Source organism: Barbatula barbatula (assembly GCF_947034865.1).
Source record: "Barbatula barbatula genome assembly, chromosome: 24".
NCBI lineage: Eukaryota > Metazoa > Chordata > Actinopteri > Cypriniformes > Nemacheilidae > Barbatula > Barbatula barbatula.
In genome coordinates, this window is record NC_136787.1 from 9,109,026 (window position 1) to 9,131,719 (window position 22,694).

Below are 22,694 nucleotides of genomic sequence, written 5' to 3' on the forward strand. Positions count from 1 at the left end.
TGAGGGGCCCAACAAAAGCCTAACTGTGATCCTAGTCTGTTATAAGTGTTTTGATTGGTTTTTTTACCACATGCTAAATGCTACCCCTTATGAAATATTTTTGTTTGGATGGTATTCGAATCTCTAGTTAGTCTCCGGATTTGGCTGTGACTGCATCAAAAAACGTCAAGCTTTTAACTGCTTCAGTGTCAAAAGAATTGAGTTTAACTAAACCGAAATCAATGAATTTGTGCTGGAATACATCAATGGGCACATATTTTAAATTTAACGCCACATTGTGTTTCCATTTTTTATTTGATATGTTTTAATGAACTATTTAAAACGACAGCATTTTATCATATTTGATATCGGCACCATACTGTCCAATGCGCCATCACTTCAAACAATTGAATTACATATAGGATATGTTCAAACTCATTTTTTTCTAGTGAGGGTAATGCTATGAAGGGGTTTCAGCAGTTTTTTCATGTTAAACTGTTGCCAATGTGCATAACATAGTTTTACCTTTATTAGCATATTACAGGAAAAGGGCTCTAAATATTGTCTATTTTTGACCGGCATGAGGATTTATTACTTGTTATAAAATACACTAGAAATATGTGTGTGATTTGTCCCAAAGCTGCTACCACAATAACGCAAACTGTTGATTCAATAGTACATGCTATTCAGCCAAATTTTGAGCACACATATTTAAGTCTAACAATGCTACATCAAACATTCCGAAATACTGTGTATATTACATACCTTGTTGAGAACTGTTTTGCGTGTGTGTCTGTGTCATTTGTTATAATTGCTTCCAATGTTTCCTCATCTGTAAGTCGCTTTGGATAAAAGCGTCTGCTAAATGACTAAATGTAAATGTAAATGATCATTTATTTGATCATGAATATGAATTTACTATGCGATTTTAATCGTTTGATTTTATTTGAAGTTTTTTAACAGGTACATTCTGTATACATTTAGTATGTACCTTGTGGTGTTTTGAAAATTGATGAAAAAAATAAAGATACACCATGTCTTTCTTTTTGAACATGAATACTATTTTCCTTGACAAACAGTAAAGGTCAAATAAATGTAAATTAACCATTTAGAATGAGGAATGTGCTTATTCTTGCGCAAGGGTCACCTTTCACATTCAGCGTTACTTTTAGTTTCACAGGTGAACAACGTTAGATGTAATTAGTCATTCACATGAGCTGACTGAACTCCTGGCGGCCCATAAAACACAACTACTTCAGCTGACATGCGTACTTTGATTTGCGGTTCTCTGGATGTGAGAAGGGAAAGCTGACCAAAAAGATTGTGTGTGGCAACAGCAACACACGCAGTTTTTCTGTCATGGATCAAAGGCTGAAAAGGTGTGTGGTCAAATGTGCTTTTAAATGGTTCTGCGTTTGTTTAATGAATAATCCTAAGAAGGTTTTGTTTCGCTTCTAGGCTCCCTTTACTAGCTGTCCTCCTAATATTTTGGAGATGTGCTTTTGGGTTTCCAGGTACTATATTCCACATCCAATTTGGGCATGTAGTTGTAGTGTTTTTGTAAAACCGTGTTACTGTTTTATATTTCTAGGTGGGGTTTACTCAAAAACCCATCTCCAGTGGGGTCAGGCTTCAGGCCGTGCTTTTGCACCCCGTGCAGTCCAGTCATCTTCGTCAGACTCTCCATTGACTGGGAGCTTTTCCGTTGATGAAGTGGGCTCTAGGTTCTTACGTGACAGAAGCCAGAAAAGCAGGTCCAGGTTTTTTAATCCACAGCAGTATGTCAAGGGGGGTTTGTCCGGCAGCAATGAGACATCTCGTACCCAAACTGGTTTCATTTCTGCAGCTTTGGCAGTGCCCCAAGGTGAACGCCAAGAAAGCAGTTTGACACCTCTTCAACCCCAGGTTTCCTCCAGTTCAAGTGTTCAGAATATTACAAGCCAATTTGCCAGTGGACAGAGTTTGCAAAACCAGAATTCTTCCTCCTCTAATGGCGGTTCTGGGCTCCAGTCGGCAGGTGGTTTCAGTCAAATTGTTTCCCACCAGCGTGAAGGCAGTACCAGTGGTCTTCTGTCATCTCCAGATGTCCCTAGTCAGCAAACCCAAGAGTCTCATGTCAAGCTCGGTTCTTCTACCCTAATGGTTTCCAGCCAGGCCACCACTGATCAAGGCTTCCCCAGCCTTCCCATGTCTAGCACTAGTTCTGGCCCTTCATTGGGAGTTTCGGGTTCTGCCTCTAGCTCTTATGGTGACGTGTTGCTACCATCTCAAAGCACTCCTAGTCCGTATGCCCCTGGAGCCCCTACAGAGCATGTGTCCTCACCCTCAGAGATGCATCAGCCTGACGGTGACAACGTATCCCTCAGCATCTATGCTTCCGGCTCTGAGAGCAGCTCTCCCCTTAAGTCATCAGGAGCTGCTGTACATGTGTACTCTTCAAAAAGCTCGTCTTCTAGTCCATCTATGGTGGCTCAAGGGTTCGCTTTTACTTCACTTGGCAGCCCTATAACAGAACCAGTGATCAGCTCTGGGACAGTAATCATAACCACACAGGAAGTAAGCAATGGTTCCATTGGCTCCCCATCTCAAAGCAAATCTAGTCTGTATTCACCTGGTTTCCTGACACCTAGCAAGCTTGGTTCCTTGTCTCTGGGGGTTTCTAGCCAGTCCACAAGTGATCAACGCCTGTATATGTCCAGTGCTCCAAAAAGGTATGCTATGCCACTAGCAAGTTCTAGTCATTATGTCCCATTGCAGACAGGAAGCAGTTCTAGGGACCGGTCTTCTCCCAAGCCTCAAGGCACCTCTGCTGTGTATGCCCCCTCATCTCCCTCCAAGAATCTAAATGTTGCAGCTTCATCGCCCCAAAGTGTTTCTATCCAATCTGGAAGCATTCGGGATTTCCGTTGGACCGTTGCACAGGTTGTCACTAAAGCAGGAGCCTCCAGTCAGTTTGTGTCTTCCCAGGGAGCAAGCAGCTCTTCCCAGGGAGGAAGTAGCTCTTACAGTGGCTCTTTCCCCCAGTCTCAATCCAGCTCTAGTGCACTTTCTCAGCCTCCATCTAGCCCTAGTAAATATTCATCTGGAGCTCTTAAACCCTCCTCACCCCAAACTGTTTCCAGACCATTAACGAGTGACGCAAGCTCACGTGGCAGTGTTGGTGCCACTAGTCAATCGGCCTCACAGGCAATGAGTAGCCGTTTCGGTGGCTCTATGCAGTCTCTGGGTACATCTAGCCGGTATGCCCCCAGTTCGCCTACATTTTCCAAGTTTAGTTCCTTGCGCAGAGTTTCTAGTCCGTCCACAAGGGATCCAGGTTTGCATAGTCAAGTTCCTTCAGCCACACAGATTGGCTCTTGGCCTCAATCAGGAGTTTCTAGTCAGTCTGTGCCTTCCCAGGGAGGAAGTAGCTCTTTTCCCCAGTCTCAATCTAGCTCTAGTAAATATTCATTTGGCGCCCCTAAACCCACCTCCTTTTTTAGACCATCAGCCAGTGTAATAACCTCTCAGGACAGTTCTGGTGCTCCTTTAGGAGCCTTTAGTCAATTGGCCTCACAGGGAATGAGTAGCAGTTTCAGTGGATCCGCTCCGGGCACGTTTAGTCAGCCTGCTCACAGTTCACCTACATTTTCCAAGTTTAGTTCCTCACGCCAAGTATACAGGCAGTCCACAAGTGATCCGGGTTTGTATGGTCAACTGTCAGCAACCTCAGAGTTTGGCTCCGAGCCTCAAAAGGGAACTTCGCCACAACTTTCACAAGCAAAAAGTGCCTTTAACAGTGGCTCGTCACCCCAGTCTCAAGGATCTTTGGGTCAATATGCCCCTGCATCCCCCTCCAAATACGTAAACGTTCCCCTTGCATCACAAGGTTTTGCCACCCAGTCTGCTACTGCGAGTTCACGCGGAGGGCTTACTTCTACCTCCCTAGGTGGCAGTCAGACAGGCTCTTCGCTCACCTTAAAGGGGAGTGACTCATCGTCCATGCCTCAAGGTAGCATGAGTCAGTTTGTCTCTGGGTCTCCTTCCCAATATTCAAGCACGTCCTTGTCCTCAACCAAGAGCGTTGCCGGCCAGTATAGCCCAGCATCTCAAAGGGTGTACTCCGTGTCCCAGAAGCCACAAAGACTGGAACCATCAGCCTCTAGTTGGACCCAAGGCATTCAGTCCTCAGGTGCAGCTTTGTCACAGGGCAACTACCAGTCTCAAAGCTCTCAGGTGCACAGCAGGTTCTCGTCCCCATTGTTAGCAGGAGACTCTGCTTACCAAAGTAATCCTCAGGCCCTTTCCGGAGGATCTGGCCAGTTGGTTTCCTCACAGAGGGTCAGTGGCATCTCTCTCCAGTCTCCAAGCACCTCAAGTCTGTATCCCCTTGGTTCCCCTGGATATACAAAGCCTGGTTCTAGCCAGTCTGCCACAGGTCAGAGCTCAAGCCTGTTTGGCTCAAGTCCCCAGACAGGGTCTGACGGTCAACTTTCATCCAGTCGTTATGCATCTCTGCATGTAGGTAGCAGTGCTGTTGATGGCTCCTCAAGCCATTATGCCCCCGTGTTTTCACCCCTGGATGCAAAATCTTCATTGTATTTAAGCCGACCTTCTGCTGCTAGTTTGACCGAAGGCATCCGGACTTCTGATACAGCTTCATCCCAGAGCACATCAAGTGCCCAGATGTATGGTGGGTTCTCTTCATCTCTGTATGCCTCGAGCCAGAATGTAGCACCCGTTGCACAGAGTGGTCCGACTTCTGCTCTTTGGAGAAGCCAGAGTCCTCTAGGTGGGGTCCAGAGACCGCTATCGTCATCTTTTCAAGCTCCCCCTGGCTCAACAATCAGTGGCCAAATGTCTGAACGCTTCACTCCACCTTCGCCTCCCTCTTCAGGCTTGAGTGTCCGAAAGTCTTCAATGTTCTCTGGTTCATCTCTGCCTCAAACTGATCAGACTCTCCGTGAACATGGGTCCCAGTCACCTAACCAAGAGAGCCCCACTTCAGTGGCTAAAGCTCCTTTCCACGTGTTTTCTGGCAACTATGGCCAGGATGCTTCAGTTTCCAGTCAAAAAATATACCGCTCTTCTGGATGAGATTACCATCAAGGGCTAAAGGATATTGCAACAAATGTAACATGTTTTCAAAAGATCTTAATGTGTTTTTAAAATAAATATTTTGCAACTAAGCGTTTTTCTTGTGGGGTTTCTTTTGAAGACGTTCCCTTCCCTTTATCATGTAACTCTAGCCTCCCTTAACATGCTCATTGTTTTTATTGTTGGCATATAAATTCAAAGTTGTTCCTTTCTTAGACCCATTTCCAAAATGGCTTCTGGCACTTCGGTGCCAATAGCATGGTTCAAAGATGAATGCAAAAGATTTAGTAAAAGGTCAACTTTAAGCAGTGACTGGCACAGGTGCTTTCACAATAGTACAAAGTTGTTTTAATGCCAAATCATTGGCAAAATAAGGTTTACAATGCGGCGAATGCCTTGCAAGGTCTGTGGAAATGTTCCTTTTTGGATTTGTTAATCTAAACCGACAAAATCTTTGCGGTAAAAATGTTTTAATAACATGCTCCATAAGCCGATCCTTTGGGCGACCAACACCATGGTTTGAGGCGCCCAACAAAAGCCTAACTGTGATCCTAGTCTGTTATAAGTGTGTTGATTGGTTTTTTTACCACATGCTAAATGCTACCCCTTATGAAATATTTTTGTTTGGATGGTATTCGAATCTCTAGTTAGTCTCCGGATTTGGCTGTGACTGCATCAAAAAACGTCAAGCTTTTCACTGCTTCAGTGTCAAAAGAATTGAGTTTAACTAAACCGAAATCAATGAATTTGTGCTGGAATACATCAATGGGCACATATTTTAAATTTAACGCCACATTGTGTTTCCATTTTTTATTTGATATGTTTTAATGAACTATTTAAAACGACAGCATTTTATCATATTTGATATCGGCACCATACTGTCCAATGCGCCATCACTTCAAACAATTGAATTACATATAGGATATGTTCAAACTCATTTTTTTCTAGTGAGGGTAATGCTATGAAGGGGTTTCAGCAGTTTTTTCATGTTAAACTGTTGCCAATGTGCATAACATAGTTTTACCTTTATTAGCATATTACAGGAAAAGGGCTCTAAATATTGTCTATTTTTGACCGATTTATTACTTGTTATATGGGGGGTCATGTGCATTTTCGAATTTTTTTTATATATATATATATATATATATATATATATATATATTCACTGAATTAATAATAATAATTTTGTCGTTTAAAATGCTGTACTTTGGAGTTGTTTTTGTTATTTAAATGCTGAGGGGGGGCTCACAGTTTAGAGTTATGACAGTTTATTCAAACTGTCTGGCGTCCAACATAAACTTTATAAATCTTTTGAGGTGACCATGCTATAGAGTGGCGCCCAATGCTGTGCTAGGTCTTAACTGAGCTTTTGCAGCAAAACATGTTTTTGTTGGTGATTGGATTTATGTTTTGTTTGGGAAACTGAATTGTTGATCTTTTAAAACTGCAAAGACAAAGAGGTTTAATACATAAATACTGTTTATTGTGAAATTATGCTCTGTTATATGGGAAACGCTGTAGGCCTATGCTGTTTCTTTTATTTTGACCCCTGGCCATGTCTACCCATACACATCCATTAGTTCTTTTTTCCTCATTAGATGAGGATCCTCTAGCCCCTGATATTTGTACTCCTGTACTTTTGTCCCCCAACAGTACAACAAGAAATGACCTGTCTCAAACCTCCTCCATTTCGCTAACTGTAGAAATGGAGCTTGTATCTCCTGAGTTTGTAAACCAAGATTAAGAAAACCGAAAAAGAAGCATTTAATGATTCTTTGACTGCCACAATCCACTATGAGTTCCTGTTTGTGCGGAGATTGTCCTCGGAGAGCTAAAGGGTCACACTGCGGATTTTCCACATAACAGTTTTCCACATAAAATCTTGCTACATGATGTAAAGAATATTCTTTGAATTCTGTGTCATGTCAAAGATTAAAATTATAACACTTAAATCAAACTTTGGTGCTGCAAGTTACTGGTTTTCACAGACTGTGTCACATATTAACACCATTTAAAATATAAATAAATACCACATTTAAAGCCCAGAATCCTGTACATGCATTGTCAGCGATATATAAAATATACATTCTCTTAAAATGTTCCCTGTCATTGTATTATACTGGATGTTTTGTTTTGTTTGTTGCATTTTACTGCTGTAGATACAATGAAATTGTTTGGCATTCTTTTTTTATTGATGTCAGCATTTCTGTAGCAAAGCTAATAAAATCATTACAAATGTTTTCTTTGCTCTCAAGATACCTTGCCACAGGTGACTCCTTCAGGACAATCACCATCAGCTTCCGAATTGGGATTCCACTGTAGTGTATGGATCATTGAGAGGAATACCATAACCCCCCCACTCCCCTTTGTTCTGGTTCCTTGATTGCCATCATCAAAGGGCAAACCCTTTTGCTTCTCCGTGGGGTATTTACTACTCCTAAGCTTCAAAGCAAGCAAAAGGAGATATGAGAAGACTCTGTTTGCATTTGTAGTTTGTCCAGAGGAACTTTTCAAGATCAAAATAATTTCAGCTAAGTTTTATGAGAAGACCCCATCACCTTCCACAGACAAAGACAAGTTACTTTCCCTCCAAAGGTGCCACCGTCTGATTGGGTCAGTCACAGCTACAGGGCGTGACCTCCTCACAACTTAAATAAGAGATCACTCTCTTCACTTCTTGCTCTCTTCCTTGTATTTCACCTTTGGACCTGCCTCGACCAGAAACCAGTTCCTGGAGTCTCTTCGGAGATTGCCATCACCCCCATCGGGGGGTGGGAGAAGGAACAATGGACTGCGGCCTACCACTGAGCCACGAGGCCAGAACTTTTCCATCGAGATCGCATCCTGAAACCAATTGCAACCTTGCCATCCCTCCAAACGCTACGGATACAAATACAGCACCGAGCTCGCAAGTATTCCGTCCAATTCATAGAATAGCTGCGTTAAATTTGTGCCTCTGTTAAAGATGTTTTATTGTTGTTCAGATGCTACTCTCCATGCTACTCTCACAATCTATTCTTCTCACATTTCTATCTCTCCTCTCTCCATATCTGTATTAATGTTGTGTGTTTGTTTGTATTTGCGATCGTTAAGTGTACCATTTAAATATAGTTTAATAAACAACCATATATTCATCTGTGATGGGTTTCTGTGATCAATGCTCACAACGCAAAGTCATTTCAACCGTGTTAGATCCAGGCTACCTCTGCTCCAGCCTCTGTTTAGTGAAGTAACGTAACTTATGGCCATGAGATAACGTAAAGTGTATTAATAATTAATGCATTCGCTGGACGAATGAATACCAATATTGTTATACTGTACATTACTAATCAGAGACTGTAAAATATGTATATTTAATAACGATTATTATACATATTGTACATTGAGCTAAACTAATTCCTTGACTGTACTGATGTTTAAATAACTCAGTTCATTAATTTGATCTAGACAGATCTGGTGGAGAATTTATTTGGTGAGCTAAGCTCGTCATTATCTTAACATGCAGCTAAAACCACTACACCACAGTCTCCATGATTGTCTCTGATGATGCCACTGTAAATTGGGACTGCTTTGTGGAAGAGTTTATGCCTGTGCCTACCACAGAGGAGTGGAGGTCAACTGTAGAGAAGTTTGAGGAAAGGTGGAATTTTGGCTGTGGAGCTCTTGGTGGGAAACACGTTGTCTTGAAAGCACCTCCCAACTTGGGATCCCAGTTTTACAACTACAAAGGAATATTCTTCTTAATTCTCTTGGCAGTTGTGGATGCCCAGTATTGTTCCAGCGTAATTGATGTCAGGGGCTACAGGAGGACCCACGATGGTGGGATTCCTGCAAACTCAGTTTTTGGTCAGGCACTAAAGTCAGGCACCCTCCATCTCCCTGCTGATCTGCCACTAACAGGAGCTGACCATCTAGGACCCCAGCCACATGTGTTTGTCGCTGATAAGGCATTTGTACTACGGAGACCATTCCCCGGCCACATCCTTCCAAGAGAGAGTCGCATCTTTAACTACTGTCTGTCAGGAGGCCCTTCTAGAGTATGTTTTCCTAAGTTACTAGTAGATCCCAATGTTTGTACTGAAGATGATGGGGAAGGAAAACTGCTGTGATTTAATGGGTTTAAAGACCTAGTTTGTCAGGTGGCTGGAAAGAAGTGTGTTAAAGTTAATTATTTTTAGCTCATTAGGGATAGAGTTGACACAAAATGGTTCCTGCTGAGCTTTCTCCTTCTTGGAGGCTTTTTTATAAGGTTCCCCTGTCTAAACTTGCAATGCCGGTTATTACATTGTGTTTCCAACTAATTCTCATGTGTCCAAATAGCATTTTCTGTTCCTTACTATCTGTGTTTTAGATTGGACAGATTATTTACATTGCTTGGAATGTTGCTTGAAGATTTTGGTTTTGGTTTTAACAAGACACTATTTATCTATGGATGCAAGTATTCAAGAGCACACAGACAGCAGTGCACTGTAGCAAACTTTATAATCTGTCAAACCAAATTAGCTATTTGGAAGTCCTGGAGACTGGCTGCTGAAGGGTGAAACATGAATGTTTTTTAGCTATTTGCTGCTTTGGTGGATTCCAGAATAAGATGGGAGAATTGATTCTATCAAATGACAGATAACATGCTTGAGTTTGAGTTTAATGGTGTGTAAATGGAGCATTACTGTCCATTTGTGAGGATAGTGAAATAATGTTAAACTGGTGATGTTAAACTGGATCCAATTTTTTCCTATCTTTTCCTTTCTTTTTTCTTTTCCTTATTTTAATATCTCCTAAACACATTGCAACGTGATATGTGTTTTTTCGCCTCGCCCTTTCGGCGCAGACCTTGCTTAACCACGCCCCCCATGCCACACAGTGTAAAATACAACAATAATTTTTTTTAATACATTTACGTACACCGATCAGGTTTCTGTCAGTTGTTTTTTTAAGGTTGGATACTGGCAGCTTATTCTATCAGAGAGGAACCATACATTTCCACTCATTATCATATCTATGATTTCACAGGCAGGGTTACATATTTCTAATGCAGAGCCAAATGTATGAGATAACAAGCATCAAAGTTTGATTTCATTCATTCATTTTACTATGATTGAAATCTTTGACATGGACATAATAGGACGATTTCATGCAGTAAATAGTATACACAGAAAAAAACAAGCTGTTTTTTACAAGCAGGGTGACCTATCCTTACTGATCTAAAAGTAAAGCTTTTTTTCTTCTGCAATATATTTTCTGTATGAGTTTCCCATGTCTGTGTATTCATTAGCCTGTCAACCAACCTCCTCTGTCACTGTGTGCCTTCACTCGTGCCTGGTCCTTCTGTATATTCTGCATTTCTATTTTCCTCTCTGGTTTCTTCGACAAGACAAGACCGCGGTGTACTTCCACTTCTTAACCTGCCTTGCTCCTGACCCACACTTTCTCTCTGTCTCCTTTCTTTCTGTAACGTATGTATTCCTGAGGGTCTTTCACTTCTTACTCACTGTCTCCTCTGACAAAGAAACATTTAAACACAAATCACTACTTGTAAAACAGAAAAACCTCAAGGAGGTGCAAAGGTTTCTTGGTTTATCTGGATGGTACTATTGCTTTGTTCCTGGATTCTCCCAGATAGCAGAACCATTGACTAATATTTGAATTCATCAGGATTATTAATTGTAGTGGCCTTAATTCGTTTATTTTTCTTATTGGTTATTTGTAATCACGTGTTTTGATCTGTTCACTTCCGTTTCCTTTATATCCGGTGTGTTAAATTGTTTGTCGTAGTTGATAGGGGGTGAGCGATGGGATGGCCAACTTTCTGTTGACCATACAAGTAAAATATTTGTTCGTACAAATAAAACTACTGTGATGCGAACAGAAGTGTCCCCGTTTCTCAGTCTCTAAGGCAAAATGGTTGGATGCCGAAACATTAATATTATAATTTATCCAAATGATAAACAATAAATTCTGGATTGCCACAAAGGAAATGCTTTGAACTCCAGTTAACCTTGTGGATATTATGTCCCCAAATTCTTTGGATATATTGTATATTCAGCGCAAGGAAAGTTTAAAGAATAACATATTGCCCTCCCAGGAGTGGTGGCACACCAAAACGGTTTATGGATTTTCTTTCCTTCCTTCCTTTGGAATCGACAAAGTGCACATTATATTTCGGAAAAGGCCAAAGATAAGGAGCACAACAAAATGTGCCTGTTCCCATGCTCTTATACGAAATAATCCATGTCTGATACAAACTTTTTGAAACAATTCCAGACAAACTTAAAGAACCCAACTGCCCTAGCGGGTTATAAATCATATTAAATCTGTCTTCTGTCACCTCCAGTTGTCCCTAGTCAGCATACCCAAGAGTCTAATGTTAAGCTCAGTTCTTCACCTAAATGGTTTCTAGCCAGGCCACCACTGATCAAAGTTCCCCCAGCCTTCACATGTCTAGCACTCTGTAGAGTTCTGGCCCTTTATTGGGAGTTCCAGGTTCTGCATCTAGCTCTTTTGCTGATGTGTTGCTACAATCTCAAAGCACTCCTATTGCGTATGCCTGTGGAGCCTCTACAGAGCACGTGTCCTCACCCTCAGAGATGCATCAACCTGATGGTGACAACGTATCCCTCAGCATCTATGAGAGCAGCTCTTCCCTTCAGTCTTCAGGAGCTGCTGTACGTCTCTTCTAGTCCATTTATTGAGACTCAAGGCTTCACTTTTACTTCACAGGGCAGCCCTTTAAAGAACAAGTGATAAGTTCTGGGCCAGTAATCGTAACCACACTGGAAGTAAGCAACGGTTCCATTGGCTCGCCGTCTCAAAGCATATCTAGCCAGTATTCACCTGGTTCCCTGACACCTAGCAAGCTTGGTTCCTTGTCTCTGGGGGATTCTAGCGACTTGACAAGTGATGAATTCTTGTATATCTCCAGTGCTCCAAGCAGGTCTGCTATGCCACTGGACAGTTCTCGTCATAATGTCCTAGTGCAGACAGAAAGCAGCTCTAGGGACCTCTCTTCTCCCAAGCCTCAGGTCACATCAGTTGTGTATGCCCCTTCATCTCATTCCAAGTATCTAAATGTTGCAGCTTTATCACCCCAAAGTCTTTCTATCCAATCTGGAGGCAATCAGGATTTCCGTTTGACAATTGCACAGGTTGGGACTCAAGCAGGAGCATCCAGTCAGTTTATGTCTTCCCAGGTAGCAAGCAGCTTTTACAGTGGTACTCTTTCCCAGCCTCAATCTAGCCAAAGTAAATATTCATCAGGAGCTCTTAAACCCACCTCACCCCAAACTGTTTCCAAACCATCAGATCGTGTAATAAGCTCTCATGGCAGTTCTGGTGCTCCAGTAGGAGCCTTAAGCCAATTGGCCCCACAGGGAATGAGTAGCAATTTCAGTGGAGTAGTATTCAAAACCTGACACCCCCTCCCTTTGCCCTCCAGCATGACTCCCGAGCTGGTTTACGAGAAGTGATGCCCCTTATTCCAAACAGAACATCTTGGCCTTTGCTCAAGGGCAAAGACATAGTGGTATGATGCATATAGAGAAAAATATGATAAACACCTTTGAAAACAAAGATAAACACTTCATGAAGCAAGCATAGAAAATTTCCATTTCAGTACATTTAGTCAGCCTGCTCACAGTTCACAGTTCACCTACATTTTCCAAGTTTAGTTCCTCACGCCAAGTATACAGTACAGTCAGTCAAAAAGTGTTCTGGGTTTGTATGGTCAACTGGCAGCAACCTCGGAGTTTGGCTCTCAGCCTCAAAAGAGAACTTCACCACAACTTTAACAAGCAGCAAGTGCCTTTAACAGTGGCTTGTCACTCCAGTCTCAAGGATCTTTGGGTCAATATGCCCCTGCATCCCCCTCCAAATATGTAAACGCTCCCCTTGCATCACAAGGTTTTGCCACCCAGTCTGCTACTGCACGTTCACGTAGAGGGCTGATCTAAGACTGAAACCATCAGTCTCTAGTTGGGCCCAAGGCATTCAGTCCTCATGTGCAGCTTTGTCACAGGGCAACTTCCAGTCTCAAAGCTATTCTCGTCCCCATTGTCAGCATTCTCTGCTTACCAAAGTAATCCTCAGGCACTTTCCGGAGGATCTGGCCAGTTGGTTTCCTCACAGGGGAATAGTGGAAGCTGCAGTGGCATCTCTCTCCAGCCTACAAGCACCTCAAGTCGGTATCCCCTTGGTTGCCCTGAATATCAAAGACATTTTTTATTTTTGTGCAACAAAAATACTCCAACTACCCACTACGTGTTTCCAAACAAAACAGAAATTTCAGTTGCTAACACGTTTAACCGAACAAAGAAATGTACACAGGTTTGGAACAATTTAAGGGTAAGTAAATGACGACAGAATTTTTATTTTTGGGTGAACTATCCCTTTAATAATATAACATTTTATGTAAATTTTAAATCCATATCAAAGAGTGAAATTTAAATCTGACAATGTGCTGATTAAATGATCTTTAAACAGTGCCGTCTACTAGACGGGTCTATTCCCTGAAATGGTCCAATTCTAAACACTGCCATATAAAATCGGTTTTACCTTGTTTTTGACTGTTATATTACAGTGGCATTAAATATACTGCCACCAAGTGGTGCTGTTGTCATTAAAACCGAATGGTGTTTGGGCTGTTTCTTCATTGTGTACATGTAGCCACTTTCTGAGGATTGTCTGCATTGTTCGTAATCCTTCACCAATATTTGTCAAACATTATTTGTAAAATAGAAACACAGTTGCACTGAGCAAATGCTGTGCGTAATCTTGGAATTGTATGGATGAGATTAGACAGTTTTATTGACCTGGGTAAACATAAAAATTATGGGCATGAATGCCTGTAAATATTGTGGAACACTCTATAATGACCATAAGAGTAGAGAGAACATGAGACTTGTGTTGTGTAGTGTGATTCATGTTAACTTTGTTATGGTTTCTCATTTTCATGTAATTCTTTTCTGTCTAACTGGAAATCATATTTGTTACTAAACTGCATGGCTGAGGTTTTAAAGAATGTGCTGTTTATATTTTCCATTTAGTCTAGCTTTGTTTATGATATAGCTTGAAGTTGATTTGTATGTTCATCTCGGAGGGATGAAGAGGCAATTAAAAACAATATTAAAAATAGTGAATTACTACAGAGTTTGTGCATTTGTGTGATTCTGAACCTGGAAGTGCAGGTACAGTAGAAAAATATTGATTTAATGCACAAAACATGTTTTACAAAACTAAATCATAAAACAATTTATGGAAGATATTTATATAAAGATATTTTTTCATTAAGTTGGTAACAGAACAGCATTGGCCCCATTCACTTCTATTGTGTGGACATAAAACCATTGTAAGTGAATGGGGCCAGTTAACAACATTCTTCAAAATAGCTTATTTTATGTTCAGCGGAAGAAAGAAAGTCATAAAGGTTTGAAATGACAAGATGGTGAGCAAATGATGACAGAACAAATGTTTCTAGAGAAAGCTATTGTTCCACACTTGTCTTTTGCAATATAGGACAGATTCTGGCAAAAAGCTCTGCTTGGCACCTCATCTCTCTTTTTTGTCATCGTCATTCAAGCCATTCGTCCCGCCTCCCTGGTGTATTCTCATTGTCACATACCATAGGTCAGCCATCCTCCATAGGCATTGCTTCGTTCCATCCGGACCGCCAGACATTGCCTATTAAACCATTTAAATCATTTGACTATTTTGGTTGTTTTAATTGAGCGGTGCGTCTTCACAGCAGAGAATCACATCATACGCGCTCTCAAGAACCTGGTCCTCCTGCAGTCCGCTGATGGGCCAAACGAGTTCGTCTCATGCTTGGGACCTTCCCACGCTGAAGATGCACTCAGGGAGATGAAATGAGTCTCTCCACTCTGCGCTCGCGGATAGCTTTCTTTTCAGAGAGCGAATCACCCCTCGATCTCTTCCGCTTCAGCCCCTACAGGACGGGGTAGAGGAACTAAGCCCTCGGGGGAGTGCAAGCACACGTCTACTCGGCATGTCTCGCCTTCTCCACAGAGAGACATTTCTCCGGTTCATTTCTCCCGGCCTGATCAGCGTCCACTGGCGGCCCCCAGTGGCATGATCTAATTCAGTGGAAACGAACTCGAGGAAGACGACAGCATGTCTTTAGCGGCTTCAGACGCAAAGGAGCTGTCGGGCTCAGTATCTTCAGTTCCGGGTGCCGGCGAAAATGTGTTTTGGTACCATGTTGTGAGAACAGGGTCTTTTCTAACGCCCACACAACATACCGCTGGTATAGCGAAATTCAATAAAACACAAACATTGTCAGAAAAAGAGCAAACTTCCACTCTCCTTGGGAGTCAAGATGAAAATCTCCTCATTGCACCCAACCCCTTGCTACACGGGTCGAGGCCTGGCGGGCCATTCCCAGGGATTTGGATTGGGTCGTGGAAATAATATCTCGAGGATATTCACTCCAATTCTCTCACAGACCCCCGTGATTCCGCGGGGTGATCCCCATCCAAGTGCAGTGCGTGAACTCGCACGTTCTGCGTAAGCTGTTGAGGAATTTACTGGACAAAGGAGCCATAGAACCGATTCCACCAGACCAAACTGAGTCAGGCTTCTACAGCAGCTACTTCCTCGTACCCAAAAAGGGGGCTCCGCCTCATCCTCGATCTCAGACATCTGTTTTGGTGGACCAAGTCTGCGTAACCGCCCCGGCCCCTTGGAAGGATTCCCTTTGGCTGTGGGCTCTGCACCTTTGACCTCTCGATGGGAGCCTACGGTCCTCCACGAGGGTGTCCTGAACACGATATCTCAGGCTAGAGTGCCGTCTACTAGACGGGTCTATTCAATCAAAATGTCACTTTTCTCCGCCTGGTGTACAACACACGGCGCAGACCCAGTGTCCTGTGATATATCGTTAATACTGTCCTTCTTACAAGAGTTGCTGGATAAGCGCCGTTCCCCTAACACGCTCAAGGTCTATGTGGCAGCCATTTGAGATTTCCATGCCTCCCTTGCGGGCAATGGAGTGGGCAGGAATTACTTGATTGTTTGTTTTTTTAAGGGCTTCAAGTGGCTACGCCCCCCTCGCCCCCTTACAGTTCCCACATGGTATCTGCCCACGGTCCTGAGGGCTCTGAAGAGTTCTTCCTTCAAGCCTCTGCAATCTGTGGACCTCCGTTCCTTAACGCTTAAAACCGTTCTGCTTCTAGCTCTAACATCATTCTTGCTCTCTGTGAGCCCCTCCTGTCTTGAATTTGGGCCTAACGACTCCAAGACAGTCCTCAAACCAAGGCATGGCTAATGTGCTCTCTACTCCTTTCAGAGCACAGGTAGTGACGTGCTGACAAGCTGTATATTGTCAAGGTTACGTAGGTAACTGAGTGCGATCTTTATTTAGCGCCAAACGCTCTTCATTTTAACCCTTTCCGCTCCGTGCGCTGCTTATTTTAACAACACTAGTGCAGACATGCAGAGCAGGTAAATGGACACAATTTAATTTCAATCAATTTCACTAAGGTTTTGGTATTATTCAGTCAATATTGAAGACATTGTTATATTTTCACAGAATATTCTGTAGGATGATTTTATGAAGGACTTTTGCTGTGTTTTCACATTTTGTAATGAACAACGTTTTAATTGGGAAATTATTTAAAGATAGAAGTAGTTCTGGTATGAAAGTGAAAAGGTGAAAATGGCATGGAAATGCTAATTTAGTTAGTAACTCTGTTTTCTGTCTATTGTTATAACATTTTAATTGTTACATTTCATTTGTTGTTTGCATGTTGTCGTTAGTTTTATTTACAAATATCAATAATCAGACTTCTATTAAGAGGGCATTTCCCTAAAGCCACAGAGCCTCTGCATACATACATAAATTGATTAAATATTTATTTATTTCAAAAAACTTATTGTCTGGTCCTCCGTTTGGAAGAAAATATAAAGACCGGAGCTCTTGGAACTTTAATTGAATACTCCTGTTCTACCATATGGAGAGAAGTGTGCGATGTGAGGCATTTTGGTGCCAAATGTCAGCCAGTAATTGATTATTGTAGTGAAACATCACCTTTGGTATGTTGCATGGGAACAACAAATATGGGGTAGTAGGTGTGAGACTATGGTATATGAGATTGAGATTAAAGACTCCAATATGGTCATGGTGGTTTTGTTGAAACATGATGGTCTTAAAAGTTAATATAGACATGTAGATAACCAATAACGTTTGGAAAAACACATATTTAACAAACATAATTTGGTTCTTAACCAGTTCTATGTCAGTGCATTAAAACTTTGGGAAGACAAGGATATCATTTAAAGGCTTCCTTGACAGACTGGCAGTAACAAGCAAAACGTTATCTCAACAATTTGCGATTACAAAATCTCTCCATGGGCACAATTCTTAAATGACATGATATATCGGCTGTCAGCAATCAATTCATCATACCAGCACATCTTAATACTTCTGTAAAAGCAAAGCCTATCTAATGTATGCTATGATACAGTTATCATCATTATCTTCTCTAGCCTGCCTAGCAGCTTTACAATCCCAAATGAGCTCTTTGCAACATTATTTTGCCCTACTTCATGAGATCATTTATCACATGTCCATGTACTTTAAATCATGTAATTTCTCTTGTGTCCTAGGGGTTTAGTGAATCCTCTCATTGTAACAGTCCTCCTGGATTATGTTTATTAATACCGTGAGCCTCCTCAACAATTCTGATCCATGATGTGGGTATAGTTTTGAGCCTTCTGCCCTTTTGCGCATACATTTTAATTTGAAGCCCCTGGCAAAAGGGGTTGCCTTAATGCTCTGCTTGCAATGATGAAATATTTAACTTCCACTTTGTTAGTTTGTATTGCTGTCGTAATCAAGTTAATTGTGTTCTACTTTCCAACAGAAGACTGAACAGCATATTTTCTTAGCAAATATTCATAACTTATAGTCTTATAATATGTAAAGTTGATACAAGAAACCACAATGACGAAGATGTCACCAAAATATTTGATATATTCTGTAAATGTTTGTTTACACTTATGTTATTCTGTACTGTAAATTAATTTGTATTCTTAACACAAAAATAGACATTTCAAGGATATACAAAATTTGTTACATACAATGAGAATGGATAGGGACTGCTGTGACATTTTATTAAATTTCTCTTAATATGTGTATGTGGATAATAATAATTAGATTTGGAGTCATGGCTGAGAATATTATACATTATTTAAAAGGCTGTAATGTTGTGAATAAAAAATAATCATTAAAAGAAATATCAGATTTCTGTAGCTACTGTGGTTCACTCCGCATTTAGTAAAGGCTGTGAGAGAAAATATGCAGTAAAAAGATGCCAGCAATGAAGAAAGTCTCAAATATTCTGCCTTGAAATTTAACTAAAAAAAATGATTTAAGAGAAGATCCTGGTCTGCTTTGACTTTATGTCAAACCCAAGAAAAGTGCTAAAGGCATACAGAAATAAGAGGCATGTTTTAAGGTTATGTAGTAAAGCTTTAGCTATTAAAATGCTCAGGTGAATGCCATGTCTTTAAAAGGTATTTAAAAAGGTATTTCACTATTGTCCTTAAAATTACATTGCATGCTGTGTGTAATGTTGCTGTGTGTGAATGTAAGAAGCCTGCCAAGTTGTAAAGCCGAAAGTGAACGAATAAGTTATTGGCTTGGGGAAAACTGAGTCGTCTGTCGTTCGAATTTCAGTTCCGGGTCAGATTTGCGTCACTCCGTGTAATATTCCCTTACGTTTCATCAGCGACACTGCACACGATAGACCAATCACAGCCACAGCAATCACTTGACCATCTGACCCATCAGATCAGAGTGCGCTGACCGAAAGGACGGGGTTAAACAGACGAATCACCGAAGGGATCATTTGAGAGTCAGTCAAGAAGTAAGGTAACTACCTATTATTAGAATTTGTATTTTAAAACGTGTATGTACGTAAACCTGTTGTTGGACACTCCATAAAACAGGAGGACCTTATAAAAAGATGTACTCTTTAAAACTAACACATCTCAGATTTATCCAAAGCAACTTACAGTACAGTCAAGCTATCATTATGTTTGCTCCCGGAAACCATCCCACAACATTGAGCAAACCTGCAAACATTCGAAGAATCACCTTCCACTTTCTGGGAAAACTTGTTTTTTTAAACTCTTAAAAATATGGTTCTTGAAAGGTTATTATTGATGCTAATACATACACATACACATGCACAGTTATTAGCCAAACGTGCTTTCTAATTCCATTGGTCACCGTATATGTGTGTTTAAAGTCTGGCAAATGTAAATAGTGTGTCTCCGCTGGTCATATTGGTGCAGCAAATCCACAATTTGCTGGGGAAACATTAATACAGTCGAGCAGCAAGAGCTTACTTTAGAGAAAGTTTTAAAAATATATTGGGCTACACTGGCGCGTGATGTTACAGAAAGTTCTGTCTTGCGTTTACATGGAAACGGACAGCCAAAACGCATACATTTTTTATGCGTTTTTTGTTGAAAACGGTCTCATGTAAACGATGTCTTAGAACCATGTCTTCTGAAGAACTTTATTTTCTTTACTTTCGCCTTTTCCCGTTTCAATAAATCAGTTATTTGGAAGCTGCCCCCTGATCGTTTTTGTCCTCATTTAACAGTCCTGCAGAGCAGCCTGCACACTGACACAACACACAGGTAAGTTTCAGACGGTTTTTAATCATAGAGTTTGTTTATAAAATTTATATTTTCATTTTATGGTTAGATAATGTATGGGAATCTAATTTAACAATTATTTAGGATAATTATTTGTTAAAATGTTAAGCTTATGCATGTACGTATATATCAGGTGAAATTGTATCAATCAATAAATTAATCAGTATAATAATCTGTATTTACCTGTATCTTATTTATATACTTTTTTTCTGTGTAGTCTTTTTTGTATGCTCCATGGGTCTGAGAGTTATGCTATTTCAATCCTCTATATGTATGTAATGTACAGGTATATGTTGCAGAATTGACAATAAAACAGACTTTGACTTACTTCTACTGGTTCAGAAACTCCTATAAACCATTTTTCAAAAATATTTCCATGCACATGCTCTTAATGTTTCTAAAGAAGAAATAAAAGAAGTTTATTTATTTATATTTCAAAGTTGTGAGCTCGTGTTGGGAGTGAACTTGGAAGAGACGGGTATTTCTCACACTGCTCACCAAGCCTTCATTCAGTTAAGAAGTCTAACAACTGTGTTTTGATGTTTTGAAAAGGTGATTTATTAATGTTTCTTTTAAACTTAATACCCTTCCAACATAAAAGTAATGGTAATTTACTGCAGACGAGAGAGTATTGTACATTTTCTTGCATAATAGAATTGAACTTGTTATTTTGAGCTTAAATATGACTCTATATTCAAAATAAATTTCAATCATCTGTATGATTTATGAAACTAGGTGACCCTTTGTAATGGGCACAAATTAAGATGCAACAAGGTCCACTAAATCAATTGAGTCAAGTAGGGATAATGGGTCATAAACTAATTTCACTCTAGGCTATAAAAAACACCCAATTCTCTTTCCTTTACTCAATTTCTGATTTAGAGGTGATAGTTCAATCATAAATGTATATGCAGCTCGGCATATATTTCAAAAATAAAACCCTTATCCTTTGTCATTTTAAGAATAATCAAGGTAATGTTGGTATACTATCAAATGAGTAGACAAATGACAACCTCTGTATATTTACAATTTCAAAACGATATCATTCAGAGAATGACTGGAAAACAGCTAGGTGGCCAAAGAGGCCTGGCTCCAACAGATGCAACCAACATTTCCCCCAAAATAATTTCCAAATATTGATTAATGGGATGGCTGGTGTGTAAATGCTTCCTCACATGCCAGATTGGGGGGGAAAGCTTCAGAGTTGTTTTCGTCTCAAGAAGCCTGTTCTAAAGCAGAGCACTCTGTCTAAACTAAATGGAATGTTGAGGATGGTGCTCCAGGCTGCACAAGCACAGAACATGATCAGCTTTTCCAGAACTGGGTTATATCTAAACCATTCGGAGCACTATCAGAGAGATCAGTAAAGTCAGGCTGACATTTGCTGAACATAATACTTTTTGGAGGGTCATCAAAAAGACTATATCGGTGATAGTCGGCCAGCAGTGGTATAGGAAGAGAACAATGAGAACATGAGACTTCATTCTGTTGAAATATTAACATTATAATTGTTTTTATTTTTCTCTTTTTGGGAGCATGCTTATATAATTTATATATTACATTTGCTTCAATTTAAGTAAAATAGACTTGCTGTCAAACTGAGTGTTGAAAATGAAATTATTTATAATTTATTTATCCTCATGTCATTCCAAACATGTATGACTTTCATTCTAATGTAGTAACAACACTGGCCCCTATTGACTTCAATTGTACAAACACAAAACAACTGAGACATTTGACTTTTTTGTTCCATAGTAGAAAAAGACATAGACAGGTTTCAAAATACACCTTATTTAGTTTTGGGGTGAACTCTCTTAGAGGTGACTTAGCATAAAAAAATGTTTACCTTGCAATATGCCAATATCACATGATGTCAACATCATGGAATAATTTTTTATATCAATTTTATTAAAATAATACTGAATAACAAATATAAAATATTGCTATTATACTCTTGTACTATTGTATACAGCTGCTTTGTAGCAATGAAAAATTTAAAAGCGCTATATAAAAAAGATTACTTGACTATTGTATACTATATATATATATATATATATATATATATATATATATTTATATATATATATATATATATATATATATATATATATATATATATATATATATATATATATTTATATATATATATTTATATATATTTATATATTTATATATATTTATATATATATATATATTTATATATATATATTTATATATATATATATTTATATATATACTATTTCAACCTAGTCTCAAGGCAGTTTGTGGCATAGACACGAAATTTGGAGTCTATTCATTCATTCGATTTCATGGACATGAATATCCCCATTTTTTATGGTCGGTGGGCACGACCTTTTTTTTCGTGTCACTCAGCACGACTTTCAATACACAGAATGCATGTTTATTTACATTTATGTTTTTTAACCTGATATCAAAAGAAGTTGTACATATTTAAGAATGTGGCTAAACAATGCTTTACTTGAGTCACAGCCGCAAAGGCTAATTTAGCTAAAAATGCGAGTTTCACAAGGTGGCAAAACAATATATAAATGGTTCCCCTTACTCTCACCCCTAAACTTAACATCACAGGGGAAAAGTCAATGAGATCGTAGGAAAAAGCATTTCACGCCAATGAGCCACCTTGTAAAATAGGTGTGAATTCCCATCAGATTGCGTTGATATATATTTATAAACATGAATGATACCGATATTAAAATACATTTGAAAGTCGTGCTGGGTGACATGAAGAAAGCCGTTCTGAATTCCTGTGAAACTATGTTGACTACTTTACTTGCACACAATACAGCAAACAATGCAGCTTTGAAAATTTGACTTTTGTATTGAACAGAAAGGTAAATCTGTGACAGATCCTCACGGTCAGACATCTTTCGAGAAGATTTTGCCAGTTTTCAGCAAAACTTAAACTAAAGCCAAAACGTCTTTGCTTGTGCTTACATTTCTGC

General features: G+C 39.9%; 1 protein-coding gene across 3 annotated transcripts; it reads left to right on the top strand.

Annotated features, from left to right (window-relative positions):
• The first annotated feature begins 1,131 nt into the window (after positions 1-1,131).
• LOC306889877 (uncharacterized protein) lies at positions 1,132-5,353 on the top strand. Of its 3 annotated transcripts, XM_079449248.1 has the most exons (5): positions 1,250-1,358; positions 1,438-1,493; positions 1,571-2,013; positions 2,160-2,934; positions 3,364-5,236. In XM_079449248.1, exons 3-5 carry the CDS (start codon positions 1,970-1,972, stop codon positions 5,053-5,055), a joined length of 2,511 nt encoding a protein of 836 aa, XP_079305374.1. In that variant the 5' UTR covers positions 1,250-1,358; positions 1,438-1,493; positions 1,571-1,969; the 3' UTR covers positions 5,056-5,236. The 3 variants fall into 3 exon arrangements, with proteins under 3 accessions (XP_079305372.1, XP_079305373.1, XP_079305374.1); XM_079449246.1 differs by having other exon boundaries at positions 1,132-1,358; positions 1,571-2,934; positions 3,364-5,353; XM_079449247.1 differs by having other exon boundaries at positions 1,226-1,358; positions 1,571-2,938; positions 3,371-5,236.
• Positions 5,354-22,694: the final 17,341 nt, after the last annotated feature.

Bases quoted from the DNA above. Each gene is read 5' to 3' on its own strand.
- LOC306889877 (XM_079449246.1), top strand. From the start codon at position 1,339: ATGGATCAAAGGCTGAAAAG. The intron at 1,359-1,437 runs GTGTGTGGTCAA...TTTCGCTTCTAG, and splicing joins ATGGATCAAAGGCTGAAAAG to GCTCCCTTTACTAGCTGTCC. The intron at 2,935-3,363 runs GTGTCTTCCCAG...GTTTCTAGTCAG, and splicing joins CAGGAGCCTCCAGTCAGTTT to TCTGTGCCTTCCCAGGGAGG.